The sequence below is a fragment of the Cyprinodon tularosa genome, unplaced genomic scaffold, assembly GCF_016077235.1.
Source record: "Cyprinodon tularosa strain WSP-4 unplaced genomic scaffold, ASM1607723v1 ctg551, whole genome shotgun sequence".
NCBI lineage: Eukaryota > Metazoa > Chordata > Actinopteri > Cyprinodontiformes > Cyprinodontidae > Cyprinodon > Cyprinodon tularosa.
Window position 1 is genome coordinate 828,099 of NW_024039287.1, and position 18,030 is coordinate 846,128.

Genomic DNA, 18,030 nt, shown 5'->3' on the forward strand with positions numbered 1-18,030 from the left:
CTAAAATTTCTAAACAATACTGCTGGTTGTATGGAGCCTGGAGAGTGTGACTGGCAAAGTTTAAAAAACCATTACAGCACATACACTTCATTTCCTGTTAAAAGAAAGGCTGTTGAAATTCCCCAATGTCATTTTAAAGGGGATTTCTTTCTAGACATATCCACCAGAGGGCAATGTAATACCATTTAATCTCCAATTTATTTTGAACAGTTCTGTTGGAAGGCAATAGAATTCAACTGAGATTCAACAAATCTACAATTTCTCAAGAGGCAAAGTTAGGTTGGGTATTTCCTGCAGAGATGAGGAAATACACAATGAAATCTGCAAACAATTTAGAAATAATTCCATTGCTGCCTTTATTGAAATTTGTGTGTATAGTAAATAAAGCTGATGCAGCCTGCAGCGGATGATCAATCAGCTCACATAAAAGCAGGGAAACAATTCAGTTTGAGTCTCTGGAGACTGAGGTTAAATGTTTTTCTGTTTGCAGGAAATGGGGAGGTTGCAGCAGTTTGAGAGATGGCTGGTTTAAAAAAACCACGTGATGAATCATACTTCCTCTAAGAGTTAGGCCTCAACTATTTGTGTCTCTTCATTTACATTTTGCCCATAACGGGGATGGCTAGTGCGAGGTAAGACTGCTGAACTCAACTATTGATTATTTAAGCTTACATATGTTTTAAAATTATTTTTTCTACTATCTCAAGTTACCTATAGATGCATCAAATTAAATTTGAATCGTTTTTGTCTGATATGCTTACAGGCTTGAGATTCCCTAATTGACTAAGATATATTCTGTGGTGATTGTATTTAAATAAAAATCTTTGAATTACCATTTCCCGTTGGGGAAAAACAGGAGAAAGTTTATAGATTTTGTTTCTTTTATATGAATCTTGTTTCATTAAAGACCTCATGCATGACTGAAGTGCCAGCTTCCGTTGTTTGGACGGTTTCAGTTAGTTTCCGGTTAATGAAGCCTCTTCTATCTTTTAGTTCAGGGGCCATTTGCATGATATGATCATGAGTGCTTTTCTAGTGTCTATAAATTATTGATTAGCTTGAAGCTGAATATTGGAATTTTTACTTGATTCTATGGAGTATATAGCACTGTCAATATATGCCTTTACTTCAAAGTGAAGTCATTTCTGATCAAAAAGGTAAATCCTAAAATTCTATCATCACCATAAAATATCTTATGAGTGAGTCAGGGCTGCTGTTTGTAAATCACTTATTGCTTCCCTGTTGTTTCTGTCTGATGCATAAACTACTACAGTTTTCACACTAGTGTGTCTTGTGCTTTATTTAATGCAAAGCAACCAGGAGAAGAAGAAGTGCAAATAACCTCTTTAGAGAATAAACACAGGTGAAAAATTAGTAATAATGATCAACTTGCAACATGAAACATGAAAAATCTTACTGAGGACATCTGATGACAAAGACAGGAACTGAGTATAAGAACAAAACCCTAAACTAAAAACACTGCTAAGAATGGCAAAACAGATGTTTAAAATCAGACATTCACACAAAATGCATTCCTTTTTTCCCACTGTCAGACACTGAATCTAAATTTAGATACATATTCCAAATGTAAGTCGTTTAAGATTACCAAAGTAGCTTGTATTTTCTTAATGCCAGAACAATGAAACTGATAGTGTTTAAGAATTTGTAAACATTTTTTACATAATGTAGTTCCTTCGCAATGTGATCTATTGTTTGCATTGTACCTGTAATCTTGGTTTTGCTTGGTTTTGGTCTTTCAACCCATGGCAGTAATTGATTTGTTTTACTCTAGATGATGACATGCTGTTGCCATATAATGACATGCTGATACTAGATAATGACATGCTGCTACTAGTCAGCATCTTTGCCTTTTACTTCGGAAGCTGATATGTGAATTATACTTCAATATATGTAAACTAAGTGAAAAAAAAGGTCTAAAATAAATGTTTTTCATCATTTTAACATTTACAGAAAGCATACAGCCTAATTTAGTGCCTGACAGTGAAAGGGAAATGTCTTTTTTTACGGCATATGCAAATATTCAGCCGATTCTCTGAAGCAGTGCATTATTTATAGAAATGTAGACCCAAATTTTAAAAACAAAATCAAAAGGAGTCGTACATACTGGTGGAAAAAAGGGAATAACATGTACAACTACTATTATTTAAAGGATTAAAATGAAAAATTTTAAAGTTCCGGTTCAAACTGAAACTAATAAGAGAAAAACAAATTTAAACTTTACCGTCAAAACAACCATCTTTAAAAAGAAAGTAAAAATCTGTAGCTTTTGAGCTCTTGCTCTAACTTTCATTGTTTATTTCTGCTTCATATATAGATAAAAAGTTAAGCTTATTTTATCAACACACTTTCATGTTTATATTTTAATCCACATGTGATAATGTGGGATTTTTTATTTTGAACAGGTTTCTAATGTGCTTTAATTCCTAATTTACTCTTAGTGTTAACAAATCCTTGTTTAAGTTTTACATATTCAAAGACATTCTATCAATGCATTTTAGCTCTTTACTTCCTGCCATTTAGTTTTTGACACTCTTCAAAAACGAGTGGAGATGTTAAATGCTATCAAATCTCACACTCTTGTATGTTGCTATTCTCAGTTGGTTTTATTGGTTAATACGTGTTACATATGCTGTATCAGTTGTTGTTGGTTGGAAAATGTACAAGGAAAATATAATTAACTTTTTATCCATTTTTCTAATTGTCTATTTTTGACTTATTTTTACACACGTGCTTCTGTGGTAAAGGTTTTCAGAAGCTTTACTGCAGCTGTCAGACAGGAGGACGTGTTGTGTAAGTGGTGTTAGGCAAGCTAAAAGCAGGAACCATAGTATAAAAAAAGTTACATGGAAGAAAATCAAACTGGCTGCTTACGAGCGTTTAAACAATCACTCCAAAAGGGTATTTAAGACACTGACCATACCCTTTTTCAAATTTTTCTTATTCCAGAATTGTGTTACATGCTGACTTTAATATGGAATTTTCTTTTTGTGCTGCATCAAACTGAGACAATGAGGTTTTTCGAGAATTCATGTCAGTTTGTCGGCCCTATTTTTATTCACAGTGAAAGAGCAGAATAGATGTGGCCTGGCTGATATGGCCCATGCAACTGAAGACCAAAACCACAGCTGTGAAAGGGAGAACTTCACGCAGGGCAGCATGGTGTTATACAGTTAGTCACTACGAATTAGGGCGTAAAAAGCAAAGCGCTTATAAGGCAGGAGAATTACTCTTTCAATATGTTTTGTACAAACACAAAGCAAATGACAAAAGATTGCTAATATTAGCCCAGTGTTTCAGTTAACCTATCCCACAGGACTTTTTTAACCTTTATGTGCCGTGTCAGATGGTTCTCTAAAAATAAAAGATAAAAACACACATGTTGTAACTTGAACATTGTTAGAACAACACAACACTTTCCTCATAATTGTGAAGAACAATGTGTCTGTTGCTATAAGAGAATAACAGAATGTTTCTGGGATTTCATTTGTAGGATTTTTTATGGTAACTGTTTTATTTAAAATACCAGACTGTTTTATATCATTTTAACAGACACTGGTCAGACTTCAGGTGTAAATCAACACCAGAATTTTAACCTGGTACAGAGACATTTTGTATTTGACTTTTTATTTTACCCTTTGCGATTAAGACGTCAGATGATGGGCAGACGGACACCTCAGTAGTTCAGCATCGAAGCATATACCGTATGAACCTGTTGCCTTTTTTCCTAAATTTACTTCAGGTCGGAATGTGACCTCAAGCACGTTCATGTTGAAAGGGTCTGACCCACTGATTTCTATTTATTCACTGGATATTCGATTGGCCGAAAACCTAAAGTCACTTGCTTCATTTAGTTGTCCTGGACTGTACACATTAACGAACATTTCTCTAAATGTGTCAGTATTATCTTTAAAGCTAATTTTCAACTGTTGTCCCTGGGCAAGGTGCATAATGCCAACAACAATTGACGACATAAAAAAGTAGTAAAACAAACATAGAAAATGTAAAATTTGAGGCTACATACTTACAAGGGCCAGTCAAACAGTTCAAACAGATTATATATAAATAGATATATATTTATATATGCGTGCACAATTGGCAAATAGAGAAATACTATAGCATTGACATACATGTACTTGGAATTCAGTCGTGATGTAAAATCTTGAAATTATATGTAACATGTAATTACCAGAACACTGTTATCAATACATGTATATTACATGCATATCATCAATTTAGGACTTTTGGCACATCATCTGATAGAGTGTGTGCATTTGAAATATTCTTAATATCTAAGAACAGAACTATTATTATTCTCCATTAATACAATAATTTTGTTGTGATAGATTTGTATAATGTTATATTTGATTTATAACATTATGATATGATTTATAGATGTCATACTGACTATGCAATGTGATGTGCCTATTTTTTTTTACCATAAATTACAGTAATCTGCTGGATGCTATGAAAGAGTAAGTGTGTGTCAAAGTGATGAATTTATCTTTATTTTAAAAGTGTTAACCCTAACCCTGAAAATGAGAAATGTATTGTTGTTAAATGCTGTAGCGCAAGTATTGTTTACATTCCGACTTGTCTAACTAGGGATTATCAATATTGCGGCTAGTGACTTCATAGCAACGTGTACTACTGAAGGGAAATCCAGGTCGAAATCAGGAGGCAGATCCAGGTTCAGTCCACAGGCAGAATCCATCAGGAGTCCGAAGACAGGTCAGGCAAACAGATCAGAACAGGAACAGGCAGGCTCAAAGGTCCAAAGACAAAAAGGGTCAGGATCAGGCAATCAGAACACAAAATGGTAAGCTAGAGAACTCTCATGAAAGGCTGGAATAATCTGGCACTGATGACCGGGAGCGAGCAGTTCAAATAGAGACTAGAGCAGGTGGCACAGATGAACGATGATGAGAAACATCACTCCATCCTCTTAGACAAAGGAATGGAATAAACCCTTAAGCCAGTCATCAGTGCCAAGATCATGACAAAAAACATCTTTAGGTGAACCCTTGTTGATCCCTGGAGAACCACCATACCAGATTAGCACATTACAAAGAGGTTTTGCTCATTCTGTTTAATTTTACTCTTTACTCATGCCAGCTGCAGCCAATGGACTGTCTCATTCACTTCTCTTACTACTCTTTTTTTTTTGTTTTTTATTATTATTAACCTAGGCACAAACCAAACATTTATCACAATGATCAGCCCATTTCAAATCAAATGGACTGATTAACACACTCACCATAACACAGGGCTGCTCCCCATCAGCTGTTACCGGTTGTGACAACACCTTCCTCGTCTGTTTTAAAAGTGGTGCGCTGTGCTCCTCATCTATACGTTGACATCTGCCAATCAACCAGCTAAAAGCTCTATCTGAGCACAACTTGCTCAAATGGTCTTTCACAACAATTCCCCCTCATTCATAAAATTTGAGACACTTCCTTGGACGGCTATAGCCGGAACAGCTGACCCAAAACGGGGACATCTGGTCAGCGCAATACATACAGTGAATTCAAAAAGAAGAAAGGAAAAAAGTTACATTTGGTGTGTTATAGACAAAGAACACAACGTTATACAATATGCTGTCGTCTCTCCTTTTATGTCAAGATTCCTCTCAGTTGTTTTGATGGTACTGTGATAGAAATTTCCTTTATTTTCTTGCTTCTAAGATGTAAGTAAATAAAATAAAAGTGATCCAACACAGACGTTCTCGACCTTTATTCCAGGACATCAATGTTACCGTAATTTCTGCTGCCATGTATCTGGGATGATGTGAGCTTAAAGCCAGTCTAAAGAAGACCTTGTAATCAATTATCTGAAAAAATAAGAGCATCCCAACTCATTGAGACCGATATCGAGACAATATCCTTCTTAACAGAAAGCCGGACTTACTGAGCTTCTCCAGCATGATCAATTGATTAGAAGTTTATTTTATCATATCTTACCAGTGCAGAGCATTTTGCAACAATTTATGAGACAGAAAGGTCATACTCTTGCGTAGTAAACTGTGGGGAAATAAGTTCTTATCAATCCAATATAAACCACTCATGCAGCCATATAGTAATTGCATCTATCAGCAGTACAATTACATGCAAGTTATGTATCATAATCATAATCAGTTCATAATAAAATTTAATTGTGAAAATCTTTTTAGTTTAGAAGAGTTGGTGGATTCAGAAAGTGGGAGCTGCATTTTAATATAAAGAAACCTCCAATAATAATAAAAAATCTCAGTCTTTGCAACCTTCTCCATAAACAGCTGAGGCTTGTATATGCTAGGTTAGAACAACTTTTTAAGGAAAAGAAAGCTGTGTACATAGAGTTAATGGAAACATGTTTTTTTTCTGTTTTTTGAGAGAAACATAACAGAGATTAGCTGAGGCAATATTACTATCTGTTTGAATGTCTTCCTACATGTAGGTCAGTGTTTTTCAGTTCTCCCAGTTGCATATGAAGAAAGTTTTGGGAGATTTTTTGATCTTTTCTTATCCTATAGGATTACACGCAAGTAACATGCAATTGAAGCTAAAATGGCTGATATCTCATTAAGATTAGGGATTTGTAAACATCTTCTTTTAGTTGCATCCATAAAATTGTGAGAAAGACATTGGTCCTGGCTTGTATGCAGAACTGTTGATAGCATCAAAATTAAACAGCAAAATCCATTGTTTACAGATTTGCAACCAGAGCAATCTTTGGTCAGGTTTAAAAAAATTCCCACCCTAAGCTGAAACCTCAGAGAATAATCAAGTACACTATGTAGTGTAAAATATAAAGGACATAACAGTCAACAACAGCATTTTTTTTATGGTAGGGGAAGATACAAAATAACAAGAAGACCAAAAGTAAAATTCAGTCCCAAGCAATCAGTGAAAGTACTGGCAGTATTAGTTAATATTTTGGTGCTTTCACAGAAAATTGCAAAACAAAATGCTGAAATTGTAAGATAAATGTATATTCTTACTGAACGAACATAAAAAAAAAAAGAAAAGCATTGAAATCTACTCTTTATATTTGACCGAAAACTGTTTTGAGGGCACTATCGATTAATTAAAAATTAGATTTTGGATTTAAGCATCCAGAAAGCAGAAGCTCTGGTAGGTAGGTCTAACCATGTATTTACTGCCAAATGTATGTAAATTTCTAAAGCTATTTTTGTAATGGAAAAAAATAAGGTAGACATGAGAGGGAGCTATGTGAATCACAGGAGACGGTAAAAAAACCCCAAAATGTAGGTTATTAAAATATTCAAGAAAACTGTATTCATGACGAGTAATTTCACAGATCAGGCTAATGATAATCCTATACACAAAAAAGGCAATGAAACAGAGCATACCTGAGGCAATGATTAGATAAAGTTACTTTTAGAACACTGAAGAGGAAAGGTTCTTAAAACAGAGCTGAGTGGGTTAATACAGTGAGGTGTGGGCATCAAGAAACAAAAGGTTACAAGTACATGACCTAAGGTACAATGTATGTGGGCAAAATAAAACAAGAAATTGTTATAACATACAAACAGTGACATATCCTGATTGTTGGGAAACCTTTACATATTTGACATATCTGAAAAATATTTTAAAGTAATGGATAATTTCACTTTAAGCTGAATGCATGGTTGGGAGTAACCTGATGTTTTATACTAGGTTTAGAGATGGGCCACAGAGAGATTTTCAGAGATGGTTTTAACAGATCTTTGTCTCTGGCTTTTTTCTTTGTTTCTCCCCAGAATCACAAACCTTCAGAATGCTGTTAAACAGGTGCCGCTTATTCAGCCTCCTCAAACCAGTTCTGCAGCACAGGGAGCTGTTCAGATGAGGATAAAGAACACTCAGGGCTCTGCAGACCGCCTGAGCCAGTCCAAGTCGATGGTCCTCCAGGACACCGACCTTCCTCAGAAACCTGTATGAAGACCAAACAGAACCAAACCGACACTAACCTTGTGTTCCAGTTTTAAATCATTTTTAATTCTTTTTTCAGCTGTCTCGGCATCGCAGGAATCAATCTCAGCACGGAGTGATCCTGACGGCAGCAACAGCATTTGAACCACTGGTATTGTCTAAGACTTCCGATGTGCTTTTACCTTAAAATAACTTAACTTTTAATGCTTTAAATTAATTCAGGCAAATTGCCTTTCATTTTACGTAACACTGCTTTCTTCATTTCGGATGTTTTTTTATTTAAATCCTGTAAGTAGAATATTCATGATTAGAAAACAACATGATATGCCTCTTAATCTTTTTTTTTTTTTTTTTTTTTTTTTTTTTTACATTTTGTTACTATCAATAACTTCCCCTTTATTACTGGGATTGTATAATACAGACCAAATCAAAGCAGAGGATAGTTGTTGAGGGAATGGAAAATGATATGTGGGTTCAAAGCTTGTTAAAATCAGAGTCTGAAGGGTGTGCTAGAAATCAATGAGCCTGGGTCAATACTCATACAATAATATTACAGCAGCAAGTCTTTTTATGTGTAACTGTCAGCTTTGCCCATCTACAGACTGTAAATACTGTTCAAAATCTTTCTGTAAAAGTTAGAATCAAAAATCGTTTACGTCACTCTGAAATTGCATAATGTTTAGAGTTACCAACTTTGTACTGAAGCTCAAAGGGAGATGGGTACCGGGTTAAGCCAAGATAAAAAATAACAGATGAACAATTTTAGAGGAGAATAGCAGCATGTCAACCAGAATAGGAAGTAAGACACATCATAATATAATGATATTTAAAACATCTGAAAGGGTTATAAACAGCATATTCACAGAGAGAGCAGGTCCTGATGAGCTGAAAATCAGATAAGTGGCCCAGAAACTTTACTTTTTAAATTTTTTTGGTGTCCTATTTTTTTCTCGAGTTGGCTATTCCTATGTAAGTGTTTTTGTCTGAAGCCTTTTTTGTTTTCATTTAAGTTCAGCTACTCTACTTACATAGTTTTTGCATAGAGGCTTATCCTTAAACCAGTTCTAAAGGTTCTAAAACGTATAAAAAAACATGTATAAAAATGTACGGATATAGCTATTTGTGATTATTTTTTTTGTTAAATGTATATTTATTAAATTGATATTTAATGAGGGCTTCTCAGTGGAGCAGTGGGAAGCACTGCTGCCTTGCAGCAAGAAGGTTCCGGGTTTAAGTCCTGGCCTGGGGTCTTTCTGCAGTTTGCCTGTTCTCCCTGAGCATACGTGGGTTCTCTCCAGGTACTCCAGCTTCCTCCCACAGTCCAAAAACATGACTGTTAGGTTAATTTGATTATCTAAATTCTCTTTAGGATCGAGTTTGTGTGTGAATGGGTGTCTGTCCCGTGTGTTGCTGTCCAATGTGTTTGATTGATTAATTATGTGAACTGAGCCCTGATTAATTTAACACCAGCCAGTAATGGTATAGACTTACATTAGTGTTGTTGGGTTTTTTTGCAGATAAAAACTAGTCTAAAAGCAGGTACACAGATGATAAAATCCTATTGGCAGTAAAGTAACAAACAAATTGGTTTGTTACGTCACACTCCATTTGACAGACTTGGCAACTCAGGGTTTAACTAACACAGTGATGTAGAGCTGGTGTATTCTTGACTTTTAACAAACACGGCTGGAATGTGGCTTTGTACACGTTCATGTGGTATAAAAGGTTCTGATTGTTCCCAGGGGGACCTGAAAGGTGAACATTTGAATGTGGCGAAGATCTCAGAAAACGGCAAAAAGCAGAGGAAGAACTGGACTTCAATGTGGACTGTGCTGACCACGGATGAACTGCTGCTCTATAAAGACAAACAGGAAACTGGCGTGGTATGAAGCCATTTATATTTAAACTTAGTTACACCAGGTCAACCCTAAACTATTGACCTGTTTAGTATCAGCACGTTACTCATTTTTTGCAGCAGGGAGTTAACCTCCATGTTTTGGGATTTGCTGTGTTTAGAAAGCAGGAGGTAAAACAGATGTGGTTCAGCTTTGTGGGGCTGTCATTGAATGGACAACGGAAAAGTCAAGCAAGAAAAATGTCTTCCAGGTAACTATTACTCTTGAGCTTTTATTTGTCATGAAGGCAACTAGTTAATATTTAAAGCTGAGTGACAACATGTAGCTCCTTTCCACCTGTCCTAGATCACAACTAACACAGGCAGTGAGTACCTCATCCAGGCTGAGAATTACTCCACTGCCAGCAAATGGCACGACGGCATCAGGAAAACCGTTGAATCATTGGTAAGACCAGCATTCTAGTGAATTATCTTTTCCTTTTGGGACATGCAATATATAAAAATATTATGAATTGTGTTGTTGTTTTAGACTAAAGACGACAGAGGTTTTGCTCTGCGGAGGTCCAACAGCTCAGAGTTCCTGCCCAGGCACAGCTCCTTACCTGGACATGGAGCGGTCTCACCCAATACAAAGCCACGAAACCCAGTTCACAGACGGTCCATCAGTTAGTACAAACTTTGTTAATATTATTAGAAATTAGGTGCAAGGCAAATGTTAAATATTAAAGTTACTATCAGAATTAATTAACACTGTTAACATTGTATAAATTTAGTCACTACCAAATGGGTAGGGTTTTGTCAACAAGGTAACAAACTGTTTTGATGGCCATGGTCAATAGTCACCACAAGGATATTTAAATTAAATGCAGAAAAATGTTTTTTTATGTCAAACTGAACTGAAGTTATTGCAAAGTATACATAATTTTTAATTTAGGGTAATGATAAGACAATCTCTAGGCAGGTCTAAGTTATTGGATAAATAGAAATAAAATAGAAATAAGCTATGCTTATTTGCTTGGCAGTGATAGGTTGTACTCTACCAATTCAAGAGTTTCAACACTATGTTTTAGGACTAAATATTATAAAACTTCTGCAGAAACAAAGACCAACTCATTAATTGATGGGACTCTTAGGAAAATTAGTGTGTCTCATCATAACGGCTGCCTAAAGAGCGGAGAAATGTTGACTTAAAATACACAATTTTCCTATTCAAGCAGAACGTTTTTATCTCCAAAACATTTCTTACAATAAATAAGAGTTCAAATTTAACAGCATATGTGATAATCATTAAACATTCAATTATTTTCTAGATATGTTTTCCAGCTCAAAGCTGAAACACAGCGCCTCAGACAGTGCAGACAAGAACGGAGTGAAGAACAGACTGAAGAAGTTCATCATCAGAAGGCCGTCCATGAAGACACTGCAGGAAAAAGGCCTCATCAAAGGTTAATATTTGCTTGTAAATAAAATAAGTCAATCAGTCCATCAATCAACCAATCAATCAATTCAATTCAATTTAATTCAGTTTATTTATATAGCGCTAATTCACAACCCATGTCATCTCAAGGCCCTTTACAGTTCACCAGATCATACAGTCAAATTGATTCAAAGTTTTCTATCTAAGGAAAACCAGTTGATCGCATCGACTCATTGACTCTTCAGCAATCCCTCACATCAATCAATCAAAACATTTATCAATCAATCCATCAATCAATCTATCTTGAGCAGTTAAAGCATCTATGTATGTTAAACTTGGAATGTATCTTCCAACCCTGGCTGGATAAGAGTGTAAAGAAGATGGATGGATGGATGGATGGATGGATGGATGGATGGATGGATGGATGGATGGATGGATGGATGATGGATGGATGGATGGAATTAATCAAAAGCTTTGAATAGCTACCATAAACTATTTCTTTTTTTTTTGTTTAATATTTTAAAGTCTAAGAGATAAAGATAATAACTTTTAGATTAGGAATCTACAAAGAATGTAGACCTTTTAACATAACAGTTTCCTCCTGTATGTCTAGACCGAGTATTTGGTTGCCACCTTCTGACGCTATGTGAACGTGAAGGAACCACAGTTCCAAAGTTTGTGAAGCTTTGTTTAGAAGCTGTAGAGAAACGAGGTAAGTTCCCTGGAAGATGACCCTACCCTTTTACACTGAGTTGATAAAATGCTCTGAAGCAGAACAAACAGAATCCATTATTTCTTCATCTATAAAATGTTTCTGTTTGCAGGTCTAGAAGCAGATGGGATCTACAGGGTCAGCGGAAATCTGGCCACAATCCAGAAGCTTCGTTTCATTGTCGATCAAGGTCTGTTGGAATTAAATGTCTCTTAACTGTATCAAAATGAAACATTAAAAAAGTGAAAATTTACTTGAGAAACCAAAGCTGAATGAAAATCTATCTTACAACCTTTTAAATATTTGGGATTATAAGAACATTATTATCACTGCAAAAAAAAACTCATGCACTCTCACGCCTTTTCCAGATGGTTCAGAAAAATCTATTTGATTCATAACACAGGTCTGAACTACAGGCAAATAAATAGGAACTCAACAACATCAAATAAAATAATAAAGAACTTGACAAAATAGTAAATTTAGTTCTATGCAAAATGTCTTCCACCATCAGTTCATCTCTAATAAACAGATACTTCCTGTCGGCCAGCTACTGAATTATTTCACACAATAAAATTAGCTAATTTTAAAAAAGGTATGAGGTATAAAGTAGCAGGTGCCTAGTAAACTCCAAGTGAGAAGTCTCTGGGGTGATCAGGGACAATGTCTCTGGAAAGGCAGACTAGAGTCATGGTTCCCCTTCTTATGAAAAAAGATCCAGAGGTTGTGCTTTTACTAAAGGGGGCTCACACTTCTCAGTCTTCCTGGGAAGACCACAGTTAGGGTCCTCGACAAGGAGAGTCCAGCGGATTGCTGATTCTTTGCTTCAGGAGGAGCAGTGAGGCTCCTGAATGTGGAATAGTAGACCGCAGAGTGTTCGAGGGTTATGGAGTCAGGAGTTTGCTTAACCGATCCAAATGTGCTTTGTGGACTTGGACAAGTCAAGCAAGTCAAGTCAGTGGATGGGCAAAACTAATAAATGGTATACAGATGACTTTTTGTTTAACCCCTAGAACCCTACGGGTCCAGCTGCTACGTGACCTCGTAATTTTAACAAACCCCCATTATTGATGTAAAAAACACATTTGGCACAGTTTGGTGACATTTATGGATAAATGTGCCAAAATGGCCCCTCCGCCTAAGAAATTTCTCACTAATACCATTCTAAAATAAATATGATTCATCTGATTGAGTCCAAATTTGGTATATTTTTACACAACATTTAGATTTAAAAGTCTGTACTACTTTTTTGTGCTATAAATAATATTTTGGTAGTGTTTTGCAATGTTTATTTCAAAGAAAATTTTGGCGAGGTTCAAAAAATGCAAAATATTTTGTATTTTGTCCCTAATATTTCAGGCAGGGTCAAAGCTACAATGGTGCTGACACCAGAAAACCATTCTATGACATCTTACCTTTACAGACGTACCAAAAGTTTCTTCTTAAATCTAATAGCTGTGAGGCTATAAGTGATTTACTTTTGTGTGTTTTTGTCAGGCAGAAATGTATTTATACCCCCTTAGGGTGTAAGAGGTTAACCATCCCCCATCTCTGTTTTTTTTTCCATATACATTTTAAGACAGAGGTGAGGTTTACTTACCCCTACTGGGTCAGAGAGCTAATCCAGCTTTTGTAAGATGTCTAGAAATCGATCCCCACCCTTGCTATGTACTCGGCAGCTTAGAATTTTACTGTGTAAAGCCAATAACGTCAATCATCCAGTGGCAGGTGGTGCATATGGTACCTAGGCCTTCAATGGGTAACCTCAACTTAATTTACTTCTTCTCCCTTGCAATGATGGGTGTCAAGGGCTTAATATCATCACTTTTGCATTATAGTAAGAGAAACGCCCAATAGTATTCAAATGGGAAATGTAACAAGTGCAGGTATAACCAAGAGGAAGATCAGTGTGAGGATGAATAGAGGTCAGTTAAACAAGAAGCCCAGTTAAGACAACCACAATCCTCTCATCTTTAACCACAGCTCTGCTATATTTACATCATCAGTAGCCATTCAGATTCAATATTCATCTAATTACCACATAAAAAAGAGCATAAAGCATGAAAATAAAATTCGTCACACTCACCAGAGATGCTGATTATTTATAAATAAAATCAATCCCTCTGTCTTTGTGCAGGAAGTCTTAGTATCTCCATTTAGTATCAGCCATGGAGGCAAGAAAAACTTTAAAGAAAAGCGAATCTAAAATGCAGATTGCCCCTGGCTTAAATTGGCTGTAAATATTTTGCTCTAACTGACCAATCAGAGGACAGAAAATGGTGACGTAAAGGTGGGGCCGCTTCTGGCACAGAGGCGCAAATCTGAAATCTGATTGGTTGCAGAAAACGTTCTTTACGAGTATTGTTAAGGTAAGATCACGGCCCTGGGCAGATTTGATTGACATAGCAACACACAGAGGCTGAAATGTGATTGGACAAAAAATATAGCAAAAACATAACTGTAGCAGCCAAGAGAAATCCTACAAAATTAAGACAATGGATTTTTTTGAATAAATGAATATAGTTGGAAAGAAGAAAATGAAAGTATATGTGTAAGTAGGTTAGTGTTTCTGATTGATTTTAGGCCAATAGTATCATCTGATGCTGTTCCATTTGAGGAGTTGCCCCGCTCTTCAAGAAAAAACATAACTTATAAGTTGGAATTAAAGGGAAAAACTCTAGTATTTTAAAAACCAAATTTGAAATTAATGCTTAACAGAGTTGCTTAGATTTACCTCACCAGATCAACACTAGTCTTTGGAGAAGCTAAGTTTCGCATCATTGAGTTAGACTAAACAGGCTTTGAATTAACACTGTACTTTCAAAATGCAACACCAACACTGGAAATCTAACGAACTTGTGCAAGCAGAGCAGGAGTCTGGTTCACATAGCTGGCTTTAAGTAGGGCCTGTTTCTGGTGCATGTTGGACCCCACTAGGGGCCCGCTGTCACTGGTCCTGTTCAAAACTTTTAAGGACTGGATTATAGGCGCAGCATAAGTCCGGAAGGGGTCTGGTTAGATGACCAGTGGGTTTGTCTCTGCTTTTGTGGATATTGTGGTTATGCTGGGTCAAATTCTACTATTCTAGAGGTAGATAGAGTATAGTGAAGCAAACCTGTTATTTTTTGTGACTGAGATATTTAAATGGAATATAACTGATATATAGGAATTGCTTCATTTATATCATAACTATTTTTCTGTTATACCTATGTTCCTTTCGAAACAAAACAACAAAAGATCCTGTGCATTAAACCAGATGTAGTATTGTTTGCTCAATTAGACTGTGTTTTTTTTTTTTTTTTATTAACTAATTAATTACTTACTTTGACTTGCTTTGTATGTATTAAGTTCATTCTAAGTAATTGGTGAGTAACAATAGAAACAAATCCACAGATGGATGGTTTGGGCCGTTGATTAAGATTTATATGGGTTAAATATACTTAGGTAATACAATTAAAACGGGAAAATAAAGAGAAAATCTGAGCCTGCGACAGTCTTCCTTTGCAATAGGAAGACAACAGCAAAAGTAAAATGGTTTTCTGTGAGATATACTAGACTAAAATATAAAATCTTTTCATCTTTCCTCTTCTAGAAGAAGAGCTGGACCTGGATCACAATCAATGGGAGGACATCCATGTCATCACAGGAGCTTTAAAGATGTATTTCCGTGAGCTGCCAGAGCCGCTGTTCCCCTTCAGGTTCTTCGAGCAGTTTGTGGAGACAGTCAGTGAGTAAATCCAGAGATATTATCTTTGTTTTGTGTTTCTTCCTGAGTTATTGAATTTAGATTCTGTCAGATATAGCTAAACAATGAAAAGTTGCACCAGTTATGTTTAAATCAGATCAAATAAACCTCAAAATTTGATATATGAATATTGTTTTCCCCAAAATACTTAGATGAAGATGTTCTAATAGTAGTCCTTCCTTAGAGTTAAACTGGCACTGCTGCTTGTTTTATTGTTCTTTCCAACAGAGATCAAAGAATCAAAACAGAAAATACAAGCTGTGAAGAAACTGATTCACCAGCTACCAAAACCCAACCATGACACCATGAAGGTGCTCTTCAGCCACCTACAAAAGTATGTCTGTTTACACATATACATATATATTAGGAGTGTTTCTGATTTTTTGACCCTTCTTCCAGAAGTGAATTTGTGAGGTCACACACCGATGATGAACCAGAAGGCCCGGCTCTCAGTCTCTGCTATGATGCATTTAAAATTTTTTAATCTTAGTAGAAGAGTCTGTTATGCATATGAATAACAATGAGCGGGTATCATTAAAAGAATTTATCATTCTCTAATTTCAGCTCAATTAAATGTGGATTTCAAAGTACAAAGGAAATGATGTTTCCAGATTGCATCTAATCAGTCCCATATCTAAATGTATTTGTGCATACTTATGTGCTTTACTTTTTATACTCCAGAACTACATGTGACCCAAACATGAAGCTTTTATAAACAAAAATGAAATGACAACAGAAATACATTTAAACGGAACCTCAATTAAAGACACCAAACCAAAACAGAACCGGTCATTAGAACCAGATTCAGATACAGTGTTTCAGGAGATTTTCTTAATCTAATGAATCTACCTCTTGTAAATATATTTCCTTTAACTTTATACGTGTTGTGTTTTTCCTCAGAGTTCTGGTTTTCTCAAAGAAGAATCTGATGTCCACTCAGGGTATTGGTATTGTATTTGGTCCGACACTGATGTGGCCTGAGCTGGACGCAGGAAACATGGCTGTTAACATGGTTTACCAGAACCAGATCGTGGAGTTCATCCTAATCGAAAGCCGAGAAATCTTTAACCTTGACAAGAAGTAAGAAGAGCAGGAAGTTGGATGAGACTGAGGGACTCATATTCACATATCACCAGTAAATAAAATAATTTAGCTGATGCAGAGTTAGTTACATGGAGTGTAAAAAGGATTGAATGTATTAAAATGTTTGATCAAATTTCATATGATGATTTTTTTAACACAAACATCTGAAATTAACACAATAAAGCACAATGTTTTATTTCTTTTAACCTTACAACATAACTGTCATTGCAGCTTTTTTTTTAAATGTATATAACTTAGGTAAAACTGTGAAGTGATTATTTTCAAATTAGTAATGTTATATTGGGATATATTGAACTGAATGGTGTATGTGAAAGGATATTATAGACCTCCATCTGCCTGAAAGCCTGTGCTGACTGCTGGCCTTAATCGTACTCAGATTTTCAATAATCTCTGGATGTGAGTGAGATTCTCTCCTGCTTCCAACACTCCTGGTCCAATCTGGGGTAAATTACTACAAATCTGACCCCCAAACACCTTAAATCATTGAATCAGTTGAGCTTTTTGTTCAAAAATATCTGAAGGACGTCACATGCCCCCTGCTGGACACTATGTTTATCAGCAGATGTTGCAGCAATGTGGGACAACTTTGTCTTGTATCACTCTACAACCTCCAGACGCATGGATCCTGTTTATAGACTACAGCCCAGCTTTAACAGTATTAACCCAGGCAACCTCCCCCTGAAGCTCACCCAGCTCACAGTGCCAGCCTCCAACTGACCAGGATCACGCAGTTACTGACGCACCAGCAGCATCAGTTTAGGCTGAGGAACGTATTTGCCAGCTCAATAACCATCAGCATTTACTTTGTGGCATTCCGCCCCCACTCCTTTTCTCCCTGCACATAAATGACTGCACCTCTGCAGGTTCCCCTGTGAAATTTGAAGGTGACACAGCTGTTAGTGGTCTGATCCAGGACAGCAATGAGACTGCAAATAGACTGGTGCCAATGGTGCATGCAGAACTGTTTTAGGCACTTTTATGTCCTTTGCAACACGCTATCTACTTTTGATCACTTTCACTTCTTAGGAATAATCCTTACAGTACTCCTAAAAGGAGAGGTCATTAGGAAAGCCTGGTCATTGTGAGCACCATAGAATAGATAATAGTCAATTTTTCTGCACACAACGATTGCAAAATACAACTAGTTCAACATTCTAAGTCCATTCAGAGCTGCTTCATGTGCAGTCAGATAAAAAAAAAAACATTATTACTCTGTTTTGGTATGCAAAACATTTGGAGTTCTTAAGTTTAACAACTTATTTTTTATTT

At 36.1% G+C, this 18,030-nt stretch overlaps 1 protein-coding gene across 1 annotated transcript; it reads left to right on the forward strand.

Annotated features, from left to right (window-relative positions):
* Positions 1-506: 506 nt before the first annotated feature.
* arhgap15 (Rho GTPase activating protein 15) lies at positions 507-16,951 on the forward strand. Its single transcript, XM_038305102.1, has 13 exons — positions 507-632; positions 7,760-7,934; positions 8,011-8,082; positions 9,674-9,814; positions 9,948-10,037; positions 10,133-10,231; positions 10,316-10,451; positions 11,097-11,231; positions 11,817-11,915; positions 12,028-12,105; positions 15,505-15,639; positions 15,886-15,991; positions 16,558-16,951. Exons 1-13 carry the CDS (start codon positions 619-621, stop codon positions 16,739-16,741), a joined length of 1,464 nt encoding a protein of 487 aa, XP_038161030.1. The 5' UTR covers positions 507-618; the 3' UTR covers positions 16,742-16,951.
* The last annotated feature ends 1,079 nt before the right edge of the window (positions 16,952-18,030 follow it).